The sequence below is a fragment of the Nanorana parkeri genome, unplaced genomic scaffold (genome assembly GCF_000935625.1).
Source record: "Nanorana parkeri isolate BGI_ZX_2015 unplaced genomic scaffold, ASM93562v1 scaffold876, whole genome shotgun sequence".
Taxonomy (NCBI): domain Eukaryota; kingdom Metazoa; phylum Chordata; class Amphibia; order Anura; family Dicroglossidae; genus Nanorana; species Nanorana parkeri.
Genome location: NW_017307144.1, coordinates 143,987 through 167,487, shown reverse-complemented (window position 1 = coordinate 167,487; position 23,501 = coordinate 143,987). Strand labels below are relative to the sequence as shown.

The following is a 23,501-nucleotide window of genomic DNA, read 5'->3' as shown; positions in this document are numbered from 1 at the left end:
TATATATATATATTACTGTGTTATCTTAAACTGGCCATACACTAGTAGATTTCCAAACAAAAGATCTTTCTTTTCCACCCGATAATGCCATCAGAGACTTGACAAATGTCAAACACAATTTTGTTTAATTTTAACATATGATTTTGGAATGAATGGAGTTTTCCGAACAAAAACTACAATCATTGTTAGAATTTGGTTATCCTGCTACTTTTTTTTAGCACTATGGTCAAAATCGATGATTGATTTGACCCCATCAACTAACAGAAGGTCAAACAAAAGAAAATCTACTAGTGTATGGCCACCTTTTAGGTAATGTTTAGCAAAAAAGAACGGGGAAGGGAAGTTATATATATATATATATATAAAATAATATCTTTTCTCATATCTATTGTGTCATCCCACCCCCTTCATTCTCAGAGGTACTGTGTCCACATGTCCACATGATACGCTTTCTCCGTGGCTACAACTCCGATACCTTTTGTGTCCTTTAGTTCATACAAAGGCAACTATCGTGAAACTCAGCATATATCGGCATTTACCTTATGGACAGCGCTTTTTTTGTCTCCATACCAAAAAATATCCAAATACATCTGGCTTTTTAAATGGCATGTCTCCTAATTGTCAAAAAATTTTTTTTCATTAACCCACTCATCTACTCATGAGTTTTTTGGGCGGTTTGCAGTCATATATTTTTGTGTGTATATATTTATCTGTCTGTTGTGAGTGTATATTTATCTAATTGTCTGATTAATGTATTTTTCTGATTTTTGTGTACGTAGAGTCTTAGAGATATGGATTTTAATTAATAAATAATGTATACCTTTTTCACCTTTTAGGTAATGACATTTTTTCCGAATGAACATGCCCATAGTAGAGATGTAAAAATTGTTCTGGTCCATAGCGAGTGTACAGGTGCGAGAGCTGAAGTGGGTAAATAAAGCTACTTGGTACACAAAGGCTATTATACAAAATCTATGATTTTAAAAAGTGAATTGCTAAGGAGGACTCAAGTCTATGTAAATCCTTGAAAAATCCAGTTGTATGGTGAGCTGCATTAATCAATAGGCAACCTGTTATATTGTCAGACTCAGTGTATGATACAAGAATCTACCTTATGTGCAGAAGAAGGTCTTTATTTGAAAAGTTAAATGGAAAATGTATCTAAAATTGAAATATAGTTGTTAAATGGGAATATTTATTTTTTCAATTTTGTTTTAACGTTTTAAACATTTTTTTTATGGTTTCAAGTTTATAATCTTGGATGCAAGTGGTAAATATGAAATATTCATATGTATTATTAATGGTTAGTCATAAAAAAAACAAAAATGTTGCTCTTTTATAAAACAAAATAAAATATTTCCAATAATACAATACTTATCCTTAAAAAAACACTTTGTCTTTGTGTCAATGTAACATGATATATTATAAAAAAAATTTAAATGATCCAACCAATTGACTGAGTAAAGTAAATTACACTTCTAAGTTGTCTCTTCATAGCAGACAGTAAATATCGGAGACTGTCTGACTTATCATTTAGTAAACTATTTCTTTAGCACATGAAGACATCAGCTTACAGTGTCTTAACTGATTATGTCAGACCCAGGCTAGACATATTTGTTCAATGTGCAATAGCTTTCATAAAAAGAAAGATTGTAGGCATGGATGAATTCATGTGAATCAATACAGACAGTGATGGGGATTTTTGGATCCCTCAGCAGATGCATAAAGTCACTTAATGCCTTGCTGGATTTAGTACTTAAACCTATATAGAACCGTATTTTTTATAAACAGGTAAAGTGTGTATGTATGTAATTATGCAAGATCATCGTTTTCAGATGTAAAGAAAGTAATTTTTCATATTTTGCTCTGCTTTTGGCTATGTGAAACATTTATAATTAAATATGTTATTAAAGAGAAATATATATATATATATATGTATATATAAAAAACACCACCTTTTATTTACATTGGGTCATCAAGTAGGCTGCATTTAAACAGAAAGGATCACGCCAGCCTAAACATTTTACCTAGTTTTGAAAATGATTGTACCTACTGTCAGGTTTTTATTGCGGTCTTTGTGCCTGTTGTAGAGATCTGACCTCTCTATTTGCTGTGGGGACCATGCTCACTGAGAGAGAATATTGACGGCAAGTCTAAAAGTTAACAGTTGTCACCAGGCAGGAGCAGAAGGTAAATCTTCCAGTCAAAAAGTTGTTTTTGGTTAGATATCTAATGATTAAATTTCTCCTTATTTGGGGGATTTCCTCCTCCAGTTGCCTGGCAAGAGTAAGTAAGGGGGAATCTCCACTAATAAGGACAAAGAGAGGAGTAAGAATCTGACAGAGGTTCTAAACCGTCCCACTTGGAAACAAAAAAGTATTGGCTGGAATTGTACTTTAGCTAAATATATGTAGATTGAATAGTCAGCCATAATGCCTGAAATATTACTGATTTTTATGGTTTTCTTATAGAAAGTATTTAGAAACGAAACCGCTGATAAAATTAGGTCTTTACGGTGCATCTATTATGCATAAGTAAAATTAGTGGATTGTATGGTTTGCCTTGACACTTAGAAATCCCAAGTTAAATTTTGTGTATACTCAGTATAGAGATTGGGTGTCTTATTTGTTAGGATGTGTTTTCACTGGCCTACTTTATGATTTAAATTAAAGGAAATGTTAGTAGGTAATTTGTGTGTTTATACAGTTTGCGGACATTTCTGCAACTACTTTTGACCCCCGCCCTCTGCAAGTTATGACTGCATAAAGTTCAGAATGCCATGGCTTCCTTCAACAGGAATGGGGTCTCCAAATATTCATGAGGAAAATTAGTTTGGGACACTGAAGTGGAATGGCTGCATGCATGCTTGATTAGTTTAATATCATTGATCCGGCAGATCTTTTATAGGCTTGTTGGAATACCCAGAGAAGGTGCTTATGAGGGGGCACACAGACAAGCCCTGGTTGTCACATCCAGATCATGGGTGGTGGGAGATTGTCCTAATCAATACAGGTAGGTCATAGTAGCAATGCTTAAGAACCTATAATCTGTGATTTATTTTTATTTATTTTTACCTCTTTATTTCAGTTTAAAATCTAATTTTCATTTCTGTATTAGGCGTTTGTGTCAGGTGTAATGTGTTTGGCAAGCGTAGCCTGTGTACCTCATGGAACAGATTTCTATTGTGCCATTCGGTGCAGTGAACAGGTTAATCTCCCTCTTTCAGAATAATTTTAGAGCTTCCATGTTCTGACCTCACCAACTAATCACCAACTTTCACCTGGGAGACTGCCCATTCATTGAAGTTGGTCAGCATGCGCTGTGAAATTAGGGCAATGCTCTCAACAATGCTGGAATTACTTCCACAGAAAAAAAGTGAAAAGGATTACGATCTATAATTGGAAGTAAAGAATTAAATCCAATTTCATTATTGAGCCAGATCTGATTAAAAGTGGGTGGCTTTTCTTTTGCTCAGAAATAAATCCTTTACTTCTGGTAAATTAGTGTACTGCAGCAATTGACATGAAAGAATTGAACTCGGCCAGTATATTCAGTTTATCACTGCACAGCAGTAGTCTTTGTATAGTCCTGAACTATTGTTGTTCCTTGCCAATAAAAACAGCATCTTCCCCTAAAAAAAAAAAAAGCTTGTTGCAATATCCTTGTTTAGACTTAGATACATTATGGTTTCATATTGTGGAATTAATATAGGTTACTACAATTGAGGGCAACATCCTCTACAAATAACCTCTGTGAATACAGTGGGGAGAATTTTCAAAGACCAGGGCTGAGTGAAACAAGTGTCAATCCAAGAAAACCATGCAATGCATTTTTCAAGGGACACAGAGCTGCACAGAAAATGCTTTGAGGTAAGGAGTGAATTGCACACTGCACTTACACTGCAAGGGCTGTCCTTGCACATGTCTGTAAGTTGTTTTTTTTTTAAGCTCATAGTTGCACTTCAAGAACCACTCTGTTTCATTGTTGCTTCAAGATTCCTATTAAGAACAGTGATATGTGTCAGAAGCATCAATGTGCCATTAGTGACCATGTGGATTTTGCAACATCCTTATGAGAACATTATTGCTGTAAATGTGGCAATCCATGCTACCCATAGCAATGTGGTCAGAGATTGTGCCAGACTATGTTCTCTTTGTGTGCAGAACTCTGTCTCAGGCTTTATTTAAACAATGTGATTAAAATTGTATTAACTGGACAATTGTGGGCATATTGCATTGGGTACTACAAGGCCTTTGTGAATGGACAGCTGTCTACATATCATCCCCGGGCAAAGCAATCTTCTAAATGATAACAGTGCAGATAGTGTTGGACAGCTCTATAAAACACATAGAACGCCCCATAAATGTTAGAAAAAAATGGCGTCTCATGTGTTGACAGCTGCACGCTGCTTTATAGCCCTACATTGGAAGTGCAGTACTCCTCCCTCAGACATGGACCTCTATGCCAGAATATAAGACGTTCAAAAAATGGAATATCTGATTGCTCGACTGAATCACACCTTGCCCTCCTATAACAAAGTCTGGAAGGCATGGGATGAGAGGGAAAAAACTGGCCCCACTGAATAATAATAATAGAGGGAGGACGTGCTCCGGGCCACTCTTTTGGAGACCTGAGGTGGAGTCGGTTTCTTGTTTCTACTTCTAACTATCCTTTCCTCACTTTTCTATTTATTTTCTGGTTCTGGTTTCTTTCCTTTGTCTTTTTTGTTAATCAAAGGTTTGAACTACAAGCCATGTTTTGCAAACTTCTCCATGAATCGAACCTTTGCATTTACTATTGGCTATGCACATTGAAACTATATGCATGATCGCTGCCTATAAACGACATTCTTTCATTTCTGAATATTGCATGTATGTCCGAAAGTTTCTTCACCAGGATTGAACGCATATTGCTCTTAGTAATATGATCTTATTATCACTATGGGTTCATTACGTTTTGTTTACTACGAATACGGTAGCAATGGCAATATACTTTTGTAATTTGTGTATTTCTTTCTTGTCTATTAAATAAAATAAAAAATTGCTAATAAAAAAAAAAACACATACACATTGGATATACATGCAAGCTAGAGGAAGCTGTCAAGCTGCTAAGAAAAAAATAGTTATCTGTCATGTGGAGATGAAAATTTGGTTGCTGTATCCACTCATCCGTGTTTAACTGTGTCAGGTGAAATCAGTGCTTGGATTGCCCCAAATTGTGATAAGTAGATTAGGTATTAATCTTCATTTCAGCTAAAAATCTTCTTTTAATTTAACAGTTGTTTAAAACTCCTACTTCAAAGAGTAAAACCTGTTCACAGAGTATTTTCTGCTGTGTTATTGCAGATTTTTCCACCCCATAAACAAATTGAGGATGTTAAAGTGATCATTAAATGTTAACTTTTTTATGAGAGTTCCTATGCTTCTGCTTGAGGTTGCCTTTTAAGGTGTAAAGTCGATCTCTGCATGAGATGATTACAGTTGGATATTATTTGAATACCAGTGCTCATTTATAGACTTAAATATTAAAACCACTGCCCAGTTACAAATACGGAGTTACATGGGGTGTTTTCAAGCATGCAAAAGTGATTCCAGCTTGTACATTAGGATTTGAATTACCTTTATTCCTTTAACTGACATGCCCATATAGTGCACTAACTTACCTACATTCTGAAATCATGAATTGAATGGGATGGTCCATTTTGCTGAATTATGATCCTTAAGTACCCCCAACATGGTAACTACATTGCCAGTGGTACTGACTAAATCATTTAGAAAAATGGTCAGGTTTATTGGTTATAGATTCATATTACCTTGAGCAGATTTTCACAGTTTTTTTGTTTTGTTTTGTTTTTAACTCCTAACACTTCTAGGCTTTTTTTTTTTTATTTCTTTTGACTAACATCACCAATCCCATACTGGTTATTGGCCACTTTAGTTACTGTCATGGATACATTTTTTTAAATATAAAACTCTTAACATGCCTTTAATGTTAGAGTTAAAGTAGTAATGATTCATTCCTACATTAATATCTAATCGTTATGCAAGAATTCAAATGTCTTTTGTGAGCACACCATACTCAAATACATGTTGGTGTAGAAAATAATTGCACAAGTCTAAGACAGCAATCCATAAGCTTTACAGTTAGGTTCACCCAGTGATCTGTATTGCATTTATTTTTCACTGCTAATGAAAATATATGCAGCATGGTGTGCTAAAAACTTGCTCAAATTCTCCTCAGTTCTATGTGATATGTTCCATAAAGAGCAGAAAGTCAAGGAGTTAAGTGGTTCTGTTAAATTAAATATTGATTCTATTAATCCATTTCAATAAAGATGGCATTTTGGAGATTTATCTAAAATACCTTACTCTTGCCCTAGAGTCATTTTGTAAAATGTTATGTTTGCTAAATTCCTTAGTCATTAGCTTGTTAGTACGTTGGTTGCCAATATATCATGGAAGCAGCCATTTAGGGAATAGTCAACTGTTCTTTTTTTTATTTCACAGTGATGTTGTGATAAAGTTCTTGGTAAATCATTTTTTATTTTGATTGCAGCCACTGTGCACTGTAGTGTTGTACATTGCAGGGTTGTGAGCTGCACTACCTTGTTACTTTTCAAATTTAAGGCACTGTGATTAATGATAAACTGTTCAGCATATTAGACAACCAATAGACACTGTTTGAGAAGTGATATCCTTGGATACAGTACAAAGCACACTGGGAATTACAAGGTTTGATTGCATTATCAAAAACAACTATAGTATGTATTCCTATTACAGTAAACTCTCAGTTGTCCGGTATTCAACTAACCAGAACTCTCATCTAACCAGCAAAAAGTACTGTGTTGCTTATCTGCGGCATGTATTATCCTGGAAATAATTGTGTGTCTATTTGTCTTAATTTGTCTTTGATTACTACATTTTAATATTAATAGGAAGTCAATACAGAGTTTATGTTCTGGTATAGTATGGGGTATGGCATTAGTTAGACCTATTTTTAATAACAACTCTCAAGCAACCAGAAACTACATTTATCCAGAGTCTACCAATCCTCATGGATGGATGCCAGGTAACGGGGAGTTGGTTTTGTAACCGGAGATTATGTGCGATTACTTTAGAAATCCTTTAAAACTGGCTTCAAGAAATTAAACTGGAAGAGCTTTCATTATTAAGAGATACTTTGCTCAGGTAATGAGCTCAGGACAACAAAAAATAAATGCAATCAAATGTGCTGGAATTGTGTTCTTTATTTGCATTGTATCACATATACAAGAAGTAGTGGAGTGGTAGTGGGTGTAGGTAATGAATTTTAAAAACGTGTCTCACATGTTGCTCACCATTGCTGATCAAGCTATTTCAGACAGGACTTGTCTGAAACAGACAGACCCAAGGTGTCTTTATTTCAAGCAGTAAAAACAAAAACATGTATATCATGAAGCCCCCATGAAAGATATTCAAAAGGTTTTATTTACTTTTGGGCAAGTTGTTTACCTGGTACAGGTAGATCATTGGGCAATGGAAAGGTCCCATATATAAAGGAAGGTATGCTGTACTGTCCTGTACTAAGAATATGTTCAGTGCTCAGCATAATCCATTTAATCCTGTATTTAACAGCTTCAAGTATTTAGATTTAGAAGAGCAAGAAATTGGACAAAGGACAAAATACATAATAGGCTGGCAGCATTAATCAAATTAGAGGAGTGTTGTTGATCTAGTACAAAAGATTTTCACATGTAAAGCCTCAAACATCCATCCTGTAGCAGCAAAGGACTGAACTGATAATTGATAATTCCTTTTCCAGTAACTCCGTTACTCTATTATATCATACTTTTATAACATACTTAAAGGTCTTGATGCATTCATGTTTTTCATCAGTCCTTTTTTGTGTTGTTTACAAGATTCAAAAAAGTGTTTTTCATGTATTTGTTGCAGTCCTTTTCTTTTGCTGTTCTTATTCATTTAAGTCTGAGGAAAACAAGCCTAGCAGAAAAACATCAACAACACTAAAAGCACTTGTGAAAAGCAAAAGAGAAGCAGAATAAAAAAAAGACAAACTAAAGACAAAAACATTGTGTGACTATGATTGTAAACAATAACCAATATGAAATATTGTAATTCTAAAATCAGGAGTGTACATTGCATTTAAATTTAACACTTTTTACCTGTAGCTCACCATACACATTACACTTTGACTGTACGACTGTTGTACTGCTTCCTTTAGATTTACAACAACTATGCAATATATTAACCAATTTAAATTATCCAATGAATTGGTACCCAAACCGGCAGCATAGTTGTTGGCATAGTCAGATTGTAAAGTGAGGTGAGCTTCAAAGAGACTCGGTCCCCAGACCATTGCCAACATTTCCCCAAAGGATTATGTGCATTTAATATATTTCATGCATGTTATTTACCTGTAAAAGCCTCCTTTGGGTAGACATCCAAAAGCTCTGAAACTGCTGAAGGGTGCCACCTGTAACATATTGCACTTTAAACCTCACCCTGACCAGATTTTCCAGCTCATGGGACAAAAATCTAAGCACCAGCAGACTGAGAATGAGTGTCACTGGGACAGGGTAACTCCATAGTTACCCTTTTTACACACATGGACTGTAGCTCGCAGTATCTGCTGTAACAATTCTGAACATAAAAAAATGTCTGTGATGCTTGCTTCCATACCCAGATAGGAATGTAGCAGAGTTTAAAATATTATAGCTTTCTTCACACAGGCAATACATTCTTTTATTTACTGTTTGAGTACTAGGGATTCTGCTAGACAATTTTAAAATATTGTTTTAAAAAAATGGTGCAAGAAATGTATTTTAAAAAGATGTTAACAAATAGACAATAAGCAGCAGCAAAATATATGTGGTTAAACGTGAAAAAAAATACTTAACAAAGTTTGGCTGGCCTTTTGTTTAGTTCAGAGTCCACTTGGATTCAGAGTCCAATCTGACAAAGTAAGTCGTAAATAACTTAGCATTCCTTCTTAGTTGCACGGGAAAGTAAAAGCTACTCAGCTGCAGATGCAGCCATATTTTGTGGTCCCTGAAGATGGTGTTTACAGAAATAACACAACCAATCAAAGGGTTGGAGGGGTGTGCTGAAGTGTTTTATGATGATATAGCGAACACTCTCATAATGCCAATTTTGTTAGCTATATCTATATTTTCAGATGAAAAGGTTTTACCATCCAACAATCAACATATTATTAAACAGAATGAAATTATGATTCAGTAGTGACCAAATAATAAATCCTATGCATATTTTGCTTAGGTGTGTTCAAAGGCTACCTGATTACCCATCACTGTGTTTTATGAATATAATTTTATCATAGCAGGAATTATGGATTATGGATGGAGCTGGGAGCATGAGAAGTACTAAAGTTCATTCTTTGTTCAAATAAAACCAGACCTACAGATGTGTGTTTTGTTGCTAGACATGTTTTACGACAGGTTAGTTATATATGGCTGCATTAGGACACTTTCCAGACTCTCCAGGGTCTCTGCTTTCCATCAAACTTGGAGCTGTTTTCTGTCAATAGTGCTGTAAACTGGAATGTTTTCTTTTATATCCCATGAATGATTAGCACAGACATAAGATTTTAATCTGCTGTTGATGGCTTGCACATTTTGGAGAAATGAGGGTTGTACTGTGTTCAGTACAATATCCCCATTCTCCCCACTCAGTTTAGGGGTTGTCAGACTTCATTATTGTCCAACCATATCGTGGATGTGATGTCAGCAGCCCCAGCAGACTCAAGTGACACTATATAGTATTCCCCTTTGCTCCTTCCCACAACTACATACATTTTTTATGGAGGTAAGGAGAGGGGTGCAGATATGCTGGGTCTGCAAGGAGAGTAGACTCTCCCAGGAGAAGAGAGGGCTATGAAGTGCAATCATGGAGGAAGCTGTTCTAAGGAATCGACTCAAAAAAATGTTATGACAGGGTTTTAATGGACCGAGGCAGAGACTTCCATTTCATGTAACTCATAAGCTTTAGTGTCAGTGCAAAGACAAGGAGGAAGTACTCATTTGCTCTGTAGTAACATGCTCATTATTTTATATTGTAACATGCTCATTATTTTATATTATTTAAATGGACTTAGGTAATGACATTCCATATTGTATGGGTTCCTTTTTATTTGCATATGTAGCTTACAGGTGATTCATTTTGTTTTTGAGGGGAGGCTTATGGGGACAAGATGTGGGTGAAACTATGCTTCATAGCCTGTTTATTAGGATCCAGTGCCTTGAAGCTCTTTCCCTTATGTCCTCCTAATTACTGATGATCTGGTCATACCTGTTACAATAAAGTGTCAGGTGTTATATTTTCTAGAGTTTACCCTCCTACACTGAGACTTGTGCAAGTGATAAAAGGATAAAATAAAATACTGCACTGTCAGAATATGTTATTCATATTTTAAATGTAATAGTCTTCATTTTGTTTTACTCTAATAAGTGTAAGAGATTGCATTGGCTATTTGGGATTTCTTTGTGGCAGAAGTGTTTGTAGCATCTGTGACTAATAAAGAAAAAAAGCTTGAATTTTTTTGTTTAAGAAAATGCCCAAATAATTAGGATGCAGAATGGCAGCTAAACAGTTAAAAAAGTTGGCAAGTGTCTGTGTAAGCACTTGCAATGATTCATTGTCACAATCATACACTTGTGCAGGAAATTGGGCCTTGAAAATTTCACAAAGCTTTTCAGAACACAGGCTAGATCCCTCCATTAAATTAAAAATGTGTTTCTGTTCACCTCGTTCTTATTTTGTTGTTCTGCTATTTTTAATGCTCCAGGCATTGTATTTTCTAATGTAATGTTACAAAGATGTTTGTGAGCAATTTTTTTTACCTAAGCAGATAGGATTTGATTACTTCAGAGACTGATAAGGGCCATTGTGGTAATCTTTTGTGGCACAAAAATGTTTACATCCACTTTATATTGTGTGGTCAACATTATACTGTTATAAAAACCAACTCTCAAAGTGATATTAAACCTTTGTGGGTTTTTTTTTTTAATTCTCCACAGGAGATCTATTTGTACTTGTGTAGTTTTTTGGGGGTTTTTTTTTTTCTTCAATATTGCCCATTTCATTTATTCCTTTGCTGAGTCTACTGTCACATCTAATGTAGGTTCCAAGAACCTGCATTAGATGTCAGGACGCCGAGGGACATTGCATCAGCTGGAGTGGAGAGAAGAGGACAGCGCTAATCGTCCGGTGAGCAGGGATCAGGTAAGTAAAAGTGCTTTACTCCAGTCCCCTAGTCATAAACAAGCAGTGGGGGTTAGCCCCACTGCAAGGGTACTTTTTGGTTTGCCCAAAGATGGGTTTTACAATTTAATGCGTACAGCTTTGCCATTTTTTTAAAATGATGCTAATTCACATCTGTGTGGCCAAATAAGTGTAGGTCTGTCTTTCAGTGAATTGACTCATGGTATGCAATGTATTTTATTGCATGGTAACCAGCCCCTACTATAGCACGTTGTGTTCTTTAGATTTGCACGCTATTAACACTACCCTAAGCAGTTGTGCTCATTATCATTTGAAATCCCACTTATATTTATTAAAGTGCAGGGCGCTATTTAAAATACCTAAATTAAAAGTGTACAATGAAAACCTGTAATAAATCCTGTGCACCCAAAGATGTTTAAAATCTAAAAATGTGGTGCTTAAAATTGCAAACATAAAATACATATAACAATTGCATGTAAATAAATATGAACAAAGGAATAAATAATAACACAAGCTATCCAAATACTGTGCATCAATTTGTGCAAATGCCTGGTATTAGTCCATAAACAAGTTCATATTCTCCTTTTAGATATTCCAATTACTCCAACTCATTCCCAAGCTTCAATTGTGCTCAGAGATTAAAGTGACAATAGTGCAAATCACTGAATATTTTCCCCTTGGGAATACACACTCACCTATCATGCACTTAAAAAGAAGTATTGTCAAACTGCGCTTTCAATGATACTCCCCCACCCCCCGATTGATTATGATTTAAATCGAGTTGTTTTAAATCAAGCCTTTTTACTAGTGTTTTAATCATGATTTAAATTGTGATTTAAAACGACGTGATTTAAATCAAATCCACCCTGCTCAGGACTCATTAAAATACATAAAACGTGCAGCAAGGTGCATTAAAACAAATGTTGAAATGGCGAGAAAATGCCTAACAGGCACACAGAATGGTGTAAACCTAGTCTAGAAGGTATTTTCTTCCAGAGGCAGTAGGGGCAGGCACACTTCAGTATTATCAGAAAGTGAAAAAAAGCTTTGCTTGTCAGAATTGCCCAGTGTTAGTACAAACCAGGAGATACTGAAAGCAGCTACACCTCTAGGAGCCCATGCTTTATTTGTCAACAGCTTTTGATTTCTTAAAGTGACAGAGTCTCTTTACACAACGGTTATCAGCATTTGAGCTGAACGTGCCATGGGTGCAACTGTTGTTCACCTCTATTATTTTTGAATGACAAAGAACAGTCATATTTGAACCAACAATTCTACTTAGTCTTATAGTTAAATATTCATTTTATTGGTAGAAAGTCACAAATATAAGTTTGAAACAGGACACCTGAATTTTAAAAAAGTTGAAGATATACAGTATCATAGGGGGGTCTAATAGAGGGAATTAGGCACAGCAAAAAAAGCCATAATAATGTGTGAGCTGCAGCAAACAATCACAATATCCTATTTCTTCAGTTAAGCAGTGCCTAAACAGTCATTTGCTATTTGATTGCTGTGTGTTAATGTATTCTGTAAATTGTGCTTTCTGAAATCAAAGCATGGCTCTATTCTGACATCCAAATAATTATGAAACACATTTTCTATCTTACAGTTTAATTTCAGACATTTATTTTTTCACAGAACCCACATACATCACTATGGCACCACCAGCATGTGATCTGTTCACAAACTGCACACTGACCGACAGAGATTGCAGTTATGGATTCCGGCTAGATCAGAATGGATGCCGCACATGTCAGTGCAAAACAAGTAAGTTACCTGTTGTAGTCTCATCTTAGCTTTACTCTATTTGTATGGTTTTTTCAAACACGCATCTTGTTTTTTTAAGCTAAATAAGTACTACATTAAAAATACACTTTGCCTTAAAGCACGCCTGTATAGCAAAGCCTGTGTTCAAGTTCTAAAAATTCCATGCCCCTTAGTTACAAAGTATGTGCTATATATTTTACAGAGTTAACCTTTATGTCTAATTAGTTGTGGGGACTTGGGTGTTGAAGAAGTCATCACCTTGTATACCTGACTGTATGTTAATCAGTGAATTGTAGATATAATAATAAAATAAGTAATAACATTTACAGTTATTGTTAGGGATGCACCGATACTTTTTGAGTACCAATGCCGATACTTGGCATTTTCATGAGAACTACCAGGGTTGCAGCTGGGACCTCGCTCTGGTGCTCCACCACTGTTCTGAAATCATTAGTCGATATTATTTTAGAAAAACTGTCACAAGAAAATAAACAAACATGTATCAGTACTTGTACTTGCAAAATTGGTATCGGTGCATCCTTTTATTTATAAAAACAAAATCATACATTAAAACAGAGATGTACAAATCCCATGAACTCCTGTGTGCTCCTTACAAATGACAGCTGCCTCCTAACTTTTACATTTTTCTCTAGTCTGGTCTTGGAGCTCGAATAGTATCTGTACTTGTACCAACTGCTCCAGATTTTGTCTGCTCCAGTTCTGATAAATTCCTCCCTCTGAGTCAAACCTGAAAATGGAGCAAAATAATAATGTCCAGAAAAGATATGTAGTGACAACTGTAGTGTTCCCTTACATTGTTGTTCAGTGCAAAAACACACTCTTTAAGTGTATTTCCACTTTTGCAGTCAAATTTGAGAAAACCCCCTCTATATGTTCGTTATGTGTTCCTGTTCAAACAGCATACTGCAAAGTAATTTTTAAAAACCTTTTAGATATTTTGGTAAATCAGGCAAGATGTCTGATTCCAGGTTTTTCTTAGCTCTTTCACAGTGGTCTGGAAAGGCTTGGGACTGAAATTTGAGGAAATTTGAGGATTGTGTTTATCTAATAAGCTTCAATTAACATTCAATGAACAAGCCACCTTAGATCCTTCACCCGTCACAGACCTCCTAACATTTCAAAGACATAGAAACAAGAAATTCTAACCCTTAAAGCCCTAACCCGAATAAAAGCAATTTAAACAATTTGACTGCAAAAGTGAAAATACACTTTACATTGGTGGCCAATGTAGTGCCCTTACATGTATGGTCCATGGAAAAACTCTCCTTCACCCTGGTGGTCACATGCCCATGCTGGCAAATGAGCAGGCTTCTTACTTGCAGGACCTGATCCCTGGCTCAGAAGTGCTTCTCATTGGTCAGCATAGTCCTGTGACCATGCTGCCCAATAAGCGCTCGCCACTGAAAAACTGCCTTTAGTAAATTAGTAAATAGTTTCTAAAAGGACCTATTACTACCAATGTGTTGTATTGTGCTATGAAATTGTCCTGCATGCTGCATTTTGAATGTATTACCCTAGATTATGCCTCTGAAAACTCCTCTGAATGACATCCAGCCAAAAGCAATGCAGTGCATGCAAAAACTTATAACAGCACATATTTATTGTTGCATGCATTGCTGTGCATGTTATGGTGAGAATTAGCCACTGGCCCACTCTTCTTTTGACTTATTTAGATTACAGGCATTTATTAGGCCAGAAAGCCCTGACAATTCAGTGCAACCCTGTGAAATCTCAATGCAGCTGATTTTGTACAATTTAAACTTAATAATAGAAAATGGTGGGGCTGCATCTATGGTTTATTTCCATAATCGATTGGTTGGCCAATAATTTTTTCGATTAATCGGTTAAAGGAAAAAAAATTGAATACCATCTCTGGAGAGAGTCCAGAGAAGGGCAACAAAACGAATTAAAGGGATGGAGGACCAAAGCTTTGAGACAAGGCTACTAAACCTAAACATGTTCACGATGGAAGTGAAGAGATTAAGTGGGACATGATTTGGATGTACAAGATGTTCAATGGGGATAGCAGCATCAGCCATAAACCTTTTTCTATAAACACCATAACAAGGACTAGAGGCCACCACCTAAAACTGGTGGAGAAAAGATTTAACCACAAGGGGCGTAGGGGCTTCTTCTGAGAGCGGTTAGGGTCTGGAAATACAGGGGTACAGGTACTCTTAAAAACATGAACACACAGGGACTCGTACACACGTATAAACATGCAGAATCACATACATACACGCAATAGGTTGAACTTGATGGACCTGTATCTTTATTCAACCTCAAATATTATGTAACTATTTAACATGAAATACACAATTTCAGTGTCACAAACAAAGTTTACTTCAGAATAAAACGGCTTGCAATTTTTTTTGCAATAGCACGGTACTGGGATGGCAATCACACTGGCAATTACACTGCGGGAGGAGCGTCCAGGGTGCCATTGAAATAAATGGCACCACAACACACATCCTTCAGCAGAATTTGTCAGGCCGAAACCAAAAATTACTTTTCTCACCTTTTTAATATTTTTTTTGTAATACTTGTATGCATTATATGAGACATTTAAATTAGATTTATTATTGGATTTAAAATAATATGAATTGTAAAACTCCAATATAATAAAATAGCCAAACATGTATTTAAAATAAACAAAAGTCTGGTCATCAGTTTAGAGTTAGCCATGAATATTGGCCAGAAAATTATTGCTCTCACTCTGGGGCATGCAGCGATATCGCAATCATCGTTTTCATGCGTAACTTATGTTCCTGTTAGTATGCATGGGTTTGTGGGGTCGGGGGACTTTAAACTTTTGGGGGGTATTTTTAATTTGATTTAATTTTTGTAAAACTTCATTGCTATCACATGGGGCGGCTTACAAGCCCCTTATGTGATAGCACATTTGAGATGACAGGTTCTCTTTAAGGTGACAGGGGGTCTATTAGACCCAGAGTGTCACCTTTCCACTTCACTGAGGCAGCTGAATGTAAATGTTGCATGCAGTGGATAGGAGCAATAGCCAGCCTCCTATTGGCTATTTTAAATTACAATAGCCGATAGCAGCCTGGCTATTGCACCCACCCGCTGACTTTTGTCAATCAGCAGAGGAGGGAAAGTTCTCCTTCAGGTCCTCCTCTGCTGATTGACAGCAGGCAGTGGGCGGGTGCAATAGCCAAGCTGCTATTGCAATTTAAAATATCCAATAGCAGACTGGCTATTGTTTCCAGCCGCTGATGGGAGACTTGACATTGGTGTTCTATCAATCCCTCAGACTCAAGTCAGAGGGATTGATAGAACACCGGCAGAAGCGGGGGTATGGGGGGAAGAGAAAAAAACGGGGCGGGCAGAGGAAGATAAATGGGGCGGACAGAGGAGGAGGATTGGGGCGGGCAGCAGAAGAAAGAGATAGTAGTGGAGGTACGAGGTGGAGGGGGTCAGCGGGGTAATGCAGAGTCACTGCATTCTCTTCTCTCCACTGGTGCCGGCTGCGGTGGTCTGTGTCTCCTCTGCCGATACAGGCGGGGAGTGCAACGGGGACTGAAAGGGACACAGACCGCTGCAGCCAGCACCAGCAGGGAGGAGAGCAGAAGGGCGGCAGGGGATTCAACTAATCGAAAGTCAACTAATCAATAATGAGAATTGTTGACAATGATTCTCATTATCGATTATAATCGATTTTATTGATTAGTTGTTTCAGCCCTAGAAAATGGTGCCCAGCAAGGGCTTTCTGTTATGTCGCAGGAAAAAATTATAAAAGAAGTTTCATATTATAGAGCAGTAGAGTAGAAAATTCATTAGGAAACAACATGTTTTCAAAAACTGAACCAAAATATATATACGTTTACCAAGAACGCTAGTTCTAACTTTTAAAATCAAAATCAAATTTAAAACTTACATTTCTTTGAAGAATGTTTGTTGTATAAGTAAAGGGTTTTTAATTTGTAGTTATTTTTAGTACCAAAGAACATTTTTATTGTGTTGTCAATATCTGTTCCTTTTGTTTTGCTGTTTGTTTTGAATAGGGACAACGTGCCATGCAGGGTAACCGTGGCATTGCTGTTCCAGAATCTCATAAAGCTCTGAGCTTCTGGCAGAAATGTGCTCTGCTCTCTTTGAAGCCATTTATAAAAGGAGTTTGTTTGCTGACTGAGAAAGAGCCACTTTGTATTATCTGTAAAATATCAAGAATTAGAACAAAATTGGTATAGAGCATATACATGGAAGTAAGAAATGTGTCAGACACAGCGTGAGACTGCAAAGAAAAGGTGCACAGAAGCCTTATTACATATGCATCCTAAGCAGCTTGTTCCATGTCAGTACTGACTGGCACCTGCATCATTATCAATGGCCTCTTTGTCAAATTTGAAGTTAACTGTTTAACAAGAAAGCAGTTTTGCATTTGTAAACAGCAAGAACCAATAATGTTGCCAGATCTTGGCACATGGTTCCAGTGTGTTGGGTCTCCTGGCAGTTGCCTTAGGTGTAGGACTTGCAACTGCCAAAATTGCCATTGAAGCTTTTGACTGTGGACATGTTTGTTGTGTTCTGCTACTTACCTATTATAATTTGTTGTTTTATGTTACTTATGTGTGAGATTGCTCAACTTAAATGAACCTTTACCGCCTTTGACTGGCACTATCACATGAGGGTTCACAAGCGGTACAACTCAGATCTCTGTTTGTTATATCATAAGGATCCATCAATGCCACATATCTCCCAGCTTATCTTTCACTCTGTTAGTTTATTAATCTGCATTAAATCAACTTCTGAGTGCTTGTCTACAGAGTTTCAGGAAAGCTTGTCAGAGGACTATTGTCACCAAGAAAAAAAAGTAGGGGAAATCCAAAATTTTGGATTAAGATGGGAATTTCTATCACATCAGGAGATTTTCTCTTACTTTCTGGTGTGTCTCTGGGACGTAATGGGGATATCTCCTCAATGGTATATAGACAGCAAAAAAAATGGGCAGGGCTTTTAACCCTTTTTTTCTTATCTAAATCTAGGGTGTACTTAACTGTAGACATGCAAGGGGCAATTCTACAGGCTACACTTTGTAGGAAAGTGTGGTCACCCACAGTAAACAGTAGCAGTAAGCTAAAGGTGCCCATACACCTTACAAACATCGCAAGACTTTTGTCTTGCGATGGTTGTAAGTTAATTAAAAGCTTGTACGATCTGCCCATCTTGGACAGGCAGATCATACTTGTGATTATCGCAAGCCCCCCCGCTGGGGGCGGGCTTCAGATGACCGCAATGCTGAATGGGCAGTGTGCGCACACCGGCCCGTTCCGCAGTTGTCGAACGAGCATGCCACTAACCCGCCGACAATCGTATGATTCTCGGCGGGGTTTCTAGCATGCTCGTTTGACAAAAGACGTGTGACCGTACAGTAGAAACGGTCGCACGCCTTCCATACACCTGCAGATTATCGTACAATTGCGTGATTTCCCGTGATTATCGTACGATAATCGCAAGGTGTATAGGCACCTTTAGACAGTGAACTGAAATGTTAGATTTGTTGCCAGGTTCCACATATTCCTTCCATTTACAAACGTTGCCATTTTATTTATCCCTGATTTCCTGTCATTGGAAAGCTATGTTTGTTCAAGAATATACACTTTTTTTCTATATCTTTTCATGTTTTGTAATTTTACCAGAGCTGTACTGAATTTTACACTGTCTATATACACTGTCTATATCACTTTTTCATAATGACTTTGAAAGTGACATCAGGTTGTATAGCAAACACATATTTAATAGTATTCTGTCAAACAAATCAAACAAATACCAAGAGCATGGAGCACTGCAGCTGCTGCTGGACATACTGTATATAGCCACAACTGTACATCAACTCGTTGCATGATAAGCTATTCTCTATATATGTAGGCATTTTACTTTACAGCTATACATAACACGTGGTAAATCAGACCTTCCAGACCCCACAGCCACCCTACTGACCTGTCTTTTCCCTGCAGTTAAGCAGCACAGTTAGGTCACATCTCTGTCCTCAACCTGTGATTGGACAGTGAAGAAGCAGTAACAGACAGATTTCAGCCCTTTAATTTGATCTTTTGTAATTGTTGTCCTTTGTAAGCATGCTTGCGTGCAAGACACCTTATTGGCCACAAGTTATGGCCCTCCTCTTTCTGTCTTAGTGCTGCTGTACAGGGAATCACAAGAGGCTGTATGTTAATTTAAGAAATACAAAATTGCATTCTGGGTAAGCGATTCATATATGTCGGAGGTTAATATTTCATACAAGTACAGCCACCTTAAGGGATCATGTTTATGGGCATGGTTTATTTGCATTTTTAATGTGTCAGTTTAAGCATTATTAAAAGAGCTGCTCCCCGCAGAATAAGACAATGGTATTTGTCCCCCAGGGCAGTGAACAGCTCCTCATGCCCTTTGTTTGACAATCCCTTGCCTATTGGCCCTAAAATGAAGAGAAATTACCTTCCATTGACTTCAATGGGATTGGCATTAAAGTTCACAATTTGCACACTTTTGACCAACCTCCCACAAATGAAACCCAGGCAAGTTCAGCCATCACTACTCAACAGCAATTGTTGTTGATGACACAGAGGTTGTACACCATAATGTGGAACCTTAAAACATTGCAAATCACAGTTAAGCATTTAATTAGTTTAAGAATGAAATAGATTGAGAAATGATGTGCCAAAAATGAGTGGTAAAATCCAGAATTATTATTTTTTACCATTTAGTTTTTTGTTTTTTCTACTGGCTTTTCAAAATAGCAAACAAGATTATTAGGAGATAGAATGAAGGTTTTAGTGCAGAATAACACTTTTGGTATCTAAATAGTACATTTTCTTAGATATCTGTACATCATACAAAGAAAAAAAGTCAACTGACAAGGAAAGAGGGACAGAGGGATTTGGTTCCAAAAGCTGGACAGTCCTTTCAAATGAGGAACAGTTAGGAGGTGGTATGGTAATTGGTGAACCATCAGTCTGGAACCTTATACTATACAAATGAATGTGTCACAGATTATCCGCAACATGATATGCGAGTGATTGTGTGTCCATGGCACAGTTATGCACAAACAGGCACACCACTTTCAAATATTGAGCTGCTATCCATGAGATATCTTAAACACCTCTGCCAAGATGTGCATTTTTTCCCCCAATTAAAACATAAACCTTTAGCTGCCCAGAATATATGATATTGCCTTTGCCTTTACCTTCACCTATAGCAGTCATTAATTTACTTCAATTTTCTGCACTAAAAAATGTTAGTTGCAAAACGATTGGTGTGCAACAAAAATCGAGACTCAACAGACCAAGCATTTTTCCATGTTTTTCCAATCTTCTATTGCCCAATTTTGGTAAGCCCTTGTGATTTGTAGCCTCAGTTTCCTGCTGACAGGAGTGGCATCCAGTATGGTCTTTTACTGGAGCCCATCTGCTTCAAGGTTTTAAATGTACATTCAGAGATGCTCTTCTGCATACCTCGGTTGTAACCACTGGTTATTTGAGTTACTGTTGCCTTTCTATCAGCTTTAACCAGTCTGGCCTTTCTCCTCTGACATCAACAAGGCTTTTTCACCCAGAGAACTGATTCTCACTGGATATTGTCTGTTTCAGACCATTCTCTGCAAACTCTAGATAAGGTTGTGAAAATCACAGTAGATCAGCAGTTGTTTTTTTTTTTTTTTTTTTTACAATATTCAAACCATCCCATCTGGCACCAAGAATCATGTCACTTTCAAAGTCGCTTAAATCACCTTCCTTCCCCATGCTGATGCTCGGTTTGAACTTAAGTAGATGGTCTTCACTATGCTTACTAGCCTAAATGCATTCATCTGCTGATTAACGAGCAGTTAAACAGGATTACCTAATAAAGTGGCCAGTGACTATAAATGTCAAAACATTAAATGTATATTCAATAATAGTATACAACTTGTATAAGTACTTAATCTGCCTTTATATTAAACTAGCCCAACTCCAGGGAATTTAAATGTTTTCCCTTTCAGTGGGGCTGCTTCTGCAGTGCAAGGGTTAACTGCTCGTTTATTCCTAGACAGGAAAAAGCTGTTTTGCTTTCCTGATCCCTGCTCCCGCTAGCTCCCTCTGGACTTCTAGACCAGTCCCCAAAGGCTTTTTTCCCCTTCGATTCAGTGGTCTAAGGACAGTTGACATCAGCAAGTACAGTTCGGGCCCCATAGCCCTGCAGTATGTATACCAAGGGACATTCCACAGCCAGAGCGTAGGGGGGAAAGAGGAGAGTGTCAGCTTCTGGGTAAGTGGGGATCAGGTAAGTAAAACCTTTTCCTGTCCCCCATATATAAATAAGCACTTAACCCTTGCAGAGCAGGGGCAGCTCCACTGCAAGGGGAAACTTTTAATTTTGTGGGAGTTGGGCTTTAGGTTCTTGCTGCACATTTGGACTTTTGTAAGTAGGAGAAAGAGAGAGACAGCTTGCTGACCAGAAGTGAGCAGGGTAAGCAAAGTGATGGCAGAGGAATTGTAATGCTCATACAGTGTTGATTTAGCAGGTTGAGAGTGATCAGTGACCAAGCTGTACCGCAGAGGAGAAATGTTTGGTTACTTACCTGGGTCTAGTGTATGGTAGGGGTTACTGGATTACAAAACTAGCTAACAGAACTACACATATTGGCTAGTAAGTTAACCTATATATAGTTTATATTTAGCTGTTTGCCTGGCATGCAGCTATAGAAAGGAAGGGGAATTACTGGAGCTGCAACTGCTTTTGTGCATTAAAACATTAAACACACAAAAAGTATTTACCAATCTTAATGATTCACATTCATAAAACTGCAGTTGACATTTACAAAGAAACCTGCAAGTTAGTTATTTAAGTCATTAAAGCTTTAGATGTCTGTTCCTCTTTCATTTCAGAGGTTAACATTTTAGAGGCCATTTTCCATTTAGAAATATTTCTGTGTAACTTTTTAAGATTCAATTTTAGTAAATATAGTTCACCAATAAAGCATTTAAACTGTAAATAATGGTTAAAATTGTGAAACTACCTTTTTTAAAATTTTGCTTTCCTTATATTGCAGGATACAAACATTATTGCTGTATTCCTTTCCTTGTTCAATGGTGTTAGTATATTTGTCTCCAGTGTTGTGCATTATGGATGCTTTTTTTTAGCCCCCTTCCCCAAATCAATTTGTCTCCTCCTAGAATTCTCATCTAAGTCACTGTAAATGGTAACCAACATAAGTGTGAAGAGCAAAGGTAGGCAACCTTTTTGAGGTAGTCATGTACTACATATCTTGAAACAACGAATGTTTGAAAATAATAAAAGTAATGTTGATTTTGGGGTTTAAACGATTTGGCAATATTTATTTTAAGTGAATATTAAAGTAAATAATAATTTTATATGCAGCTAGCCACATACAAAGCTACTACTCAGAAAGCTTCATTTGGTTCAATGGAATGTGGTCCAGCCTAGAAAATATGTTCAGTTTGCACTGTACAAGAACCGCCCAGCCTGAGAATCCCACTAAAAGCTACGGGTTGCCAAGGCTTGCGGTGCTGCGCTGAAGAAAATTGATCAGTTCTGGTAGCCTTCGCAGTGCTTCTAGTTTGTTGATTTTGAGACTTTTGCTGAACAACAGCCAGGGGCATGTAATCAGGCTCTAAAAGAAGTATCACTGAAGATCCGTCAACACATTGTCAACAAACAGCAAAGGCCATGGCAGCAATTTCTTGGTAAGTGTCCATATGGGGAGAGAGGATGTGGTCTAGTTTAGCTCAGTTTGGGGGCAGGGGGGTGCCTAATGAATAAGGGAAATGTGTTTCATTTGTATGAAGATGTATAAGTTATTTTAAATATTTGTTTGTTCACCTTAGATAAATTAGGTTATACGGCCACCTATGGGAGGTTGGGACACTGGCAAACCAAAAAAAAACCTTAAGCCAACCCGTGTAGAACTTTTTTTCACCAAGATAGCAGTTATCTGACGTGTTCTCAGCAATTGCTTTGGAGGCCACACCTGGACCCGACTGGACTAAAATTGCGGGGCTAGACTGGAATGTGACCTTCATGCACTGGGCTCCGCAATGTGTCACTTTCCAGAACCTTTTGTACTGTGTTAGCTGCAAAGCCCTCTCCAGGTACATAGCCATGGCACAGCTTCTGGTGTGTCCCAGTCCCTGAAGACTCATGTAAGGCTGGTTGGGATGAAGTATGTTGTGCTTTCTCATTGTTGGTACCATTGGGCACCATATTAAAATGATTGCCACTGCATTTTACAGCGGTAACAGGTAATGCTAAAGGAGCTGAGGTCGGGCTGCAACCAACTAATCGATAATAATTGATTGTCAACTATTCTATTTATCGATTAGTTGGTTGGTTCCACTAGCTCTCTTCTCCATGCTGGGTAGGAGGGCAAAGCAAGCATTGGGCGGGTGCACTAGCCAGCCTGCTATTGGCTATTGCAATTTTTAAAATGTCCAATAGCAGGCTGACTATTGCACCAGCCCA

At 37.4% G+C, this 23,501-nt stretch overlaps 1 protein-coding gene across 1 annotated transcript in view; it reads left to right on the top strand.

Annotated features, from left to right (window-relative positions):
- CRIM1 (cysteine rich transmembrane BMP regulator 1) overlaps positions 1-23,501 on the top strand; it is a 615,863-nt gene that overhangs the window by 467,639 nt on the left and 124,723 nt on the right. Inside the window, exon 9 of the mRNA XM_018565709.1 lies at positions 12,876-13,004. Within this exon, the coding sequence (XP_018421211.1) occupies positions 12,876-13,004 (129 nt within the window). The remainder of the gene's footprint in view (positions 1-12,875; positions 13,005-23,501) is intronic.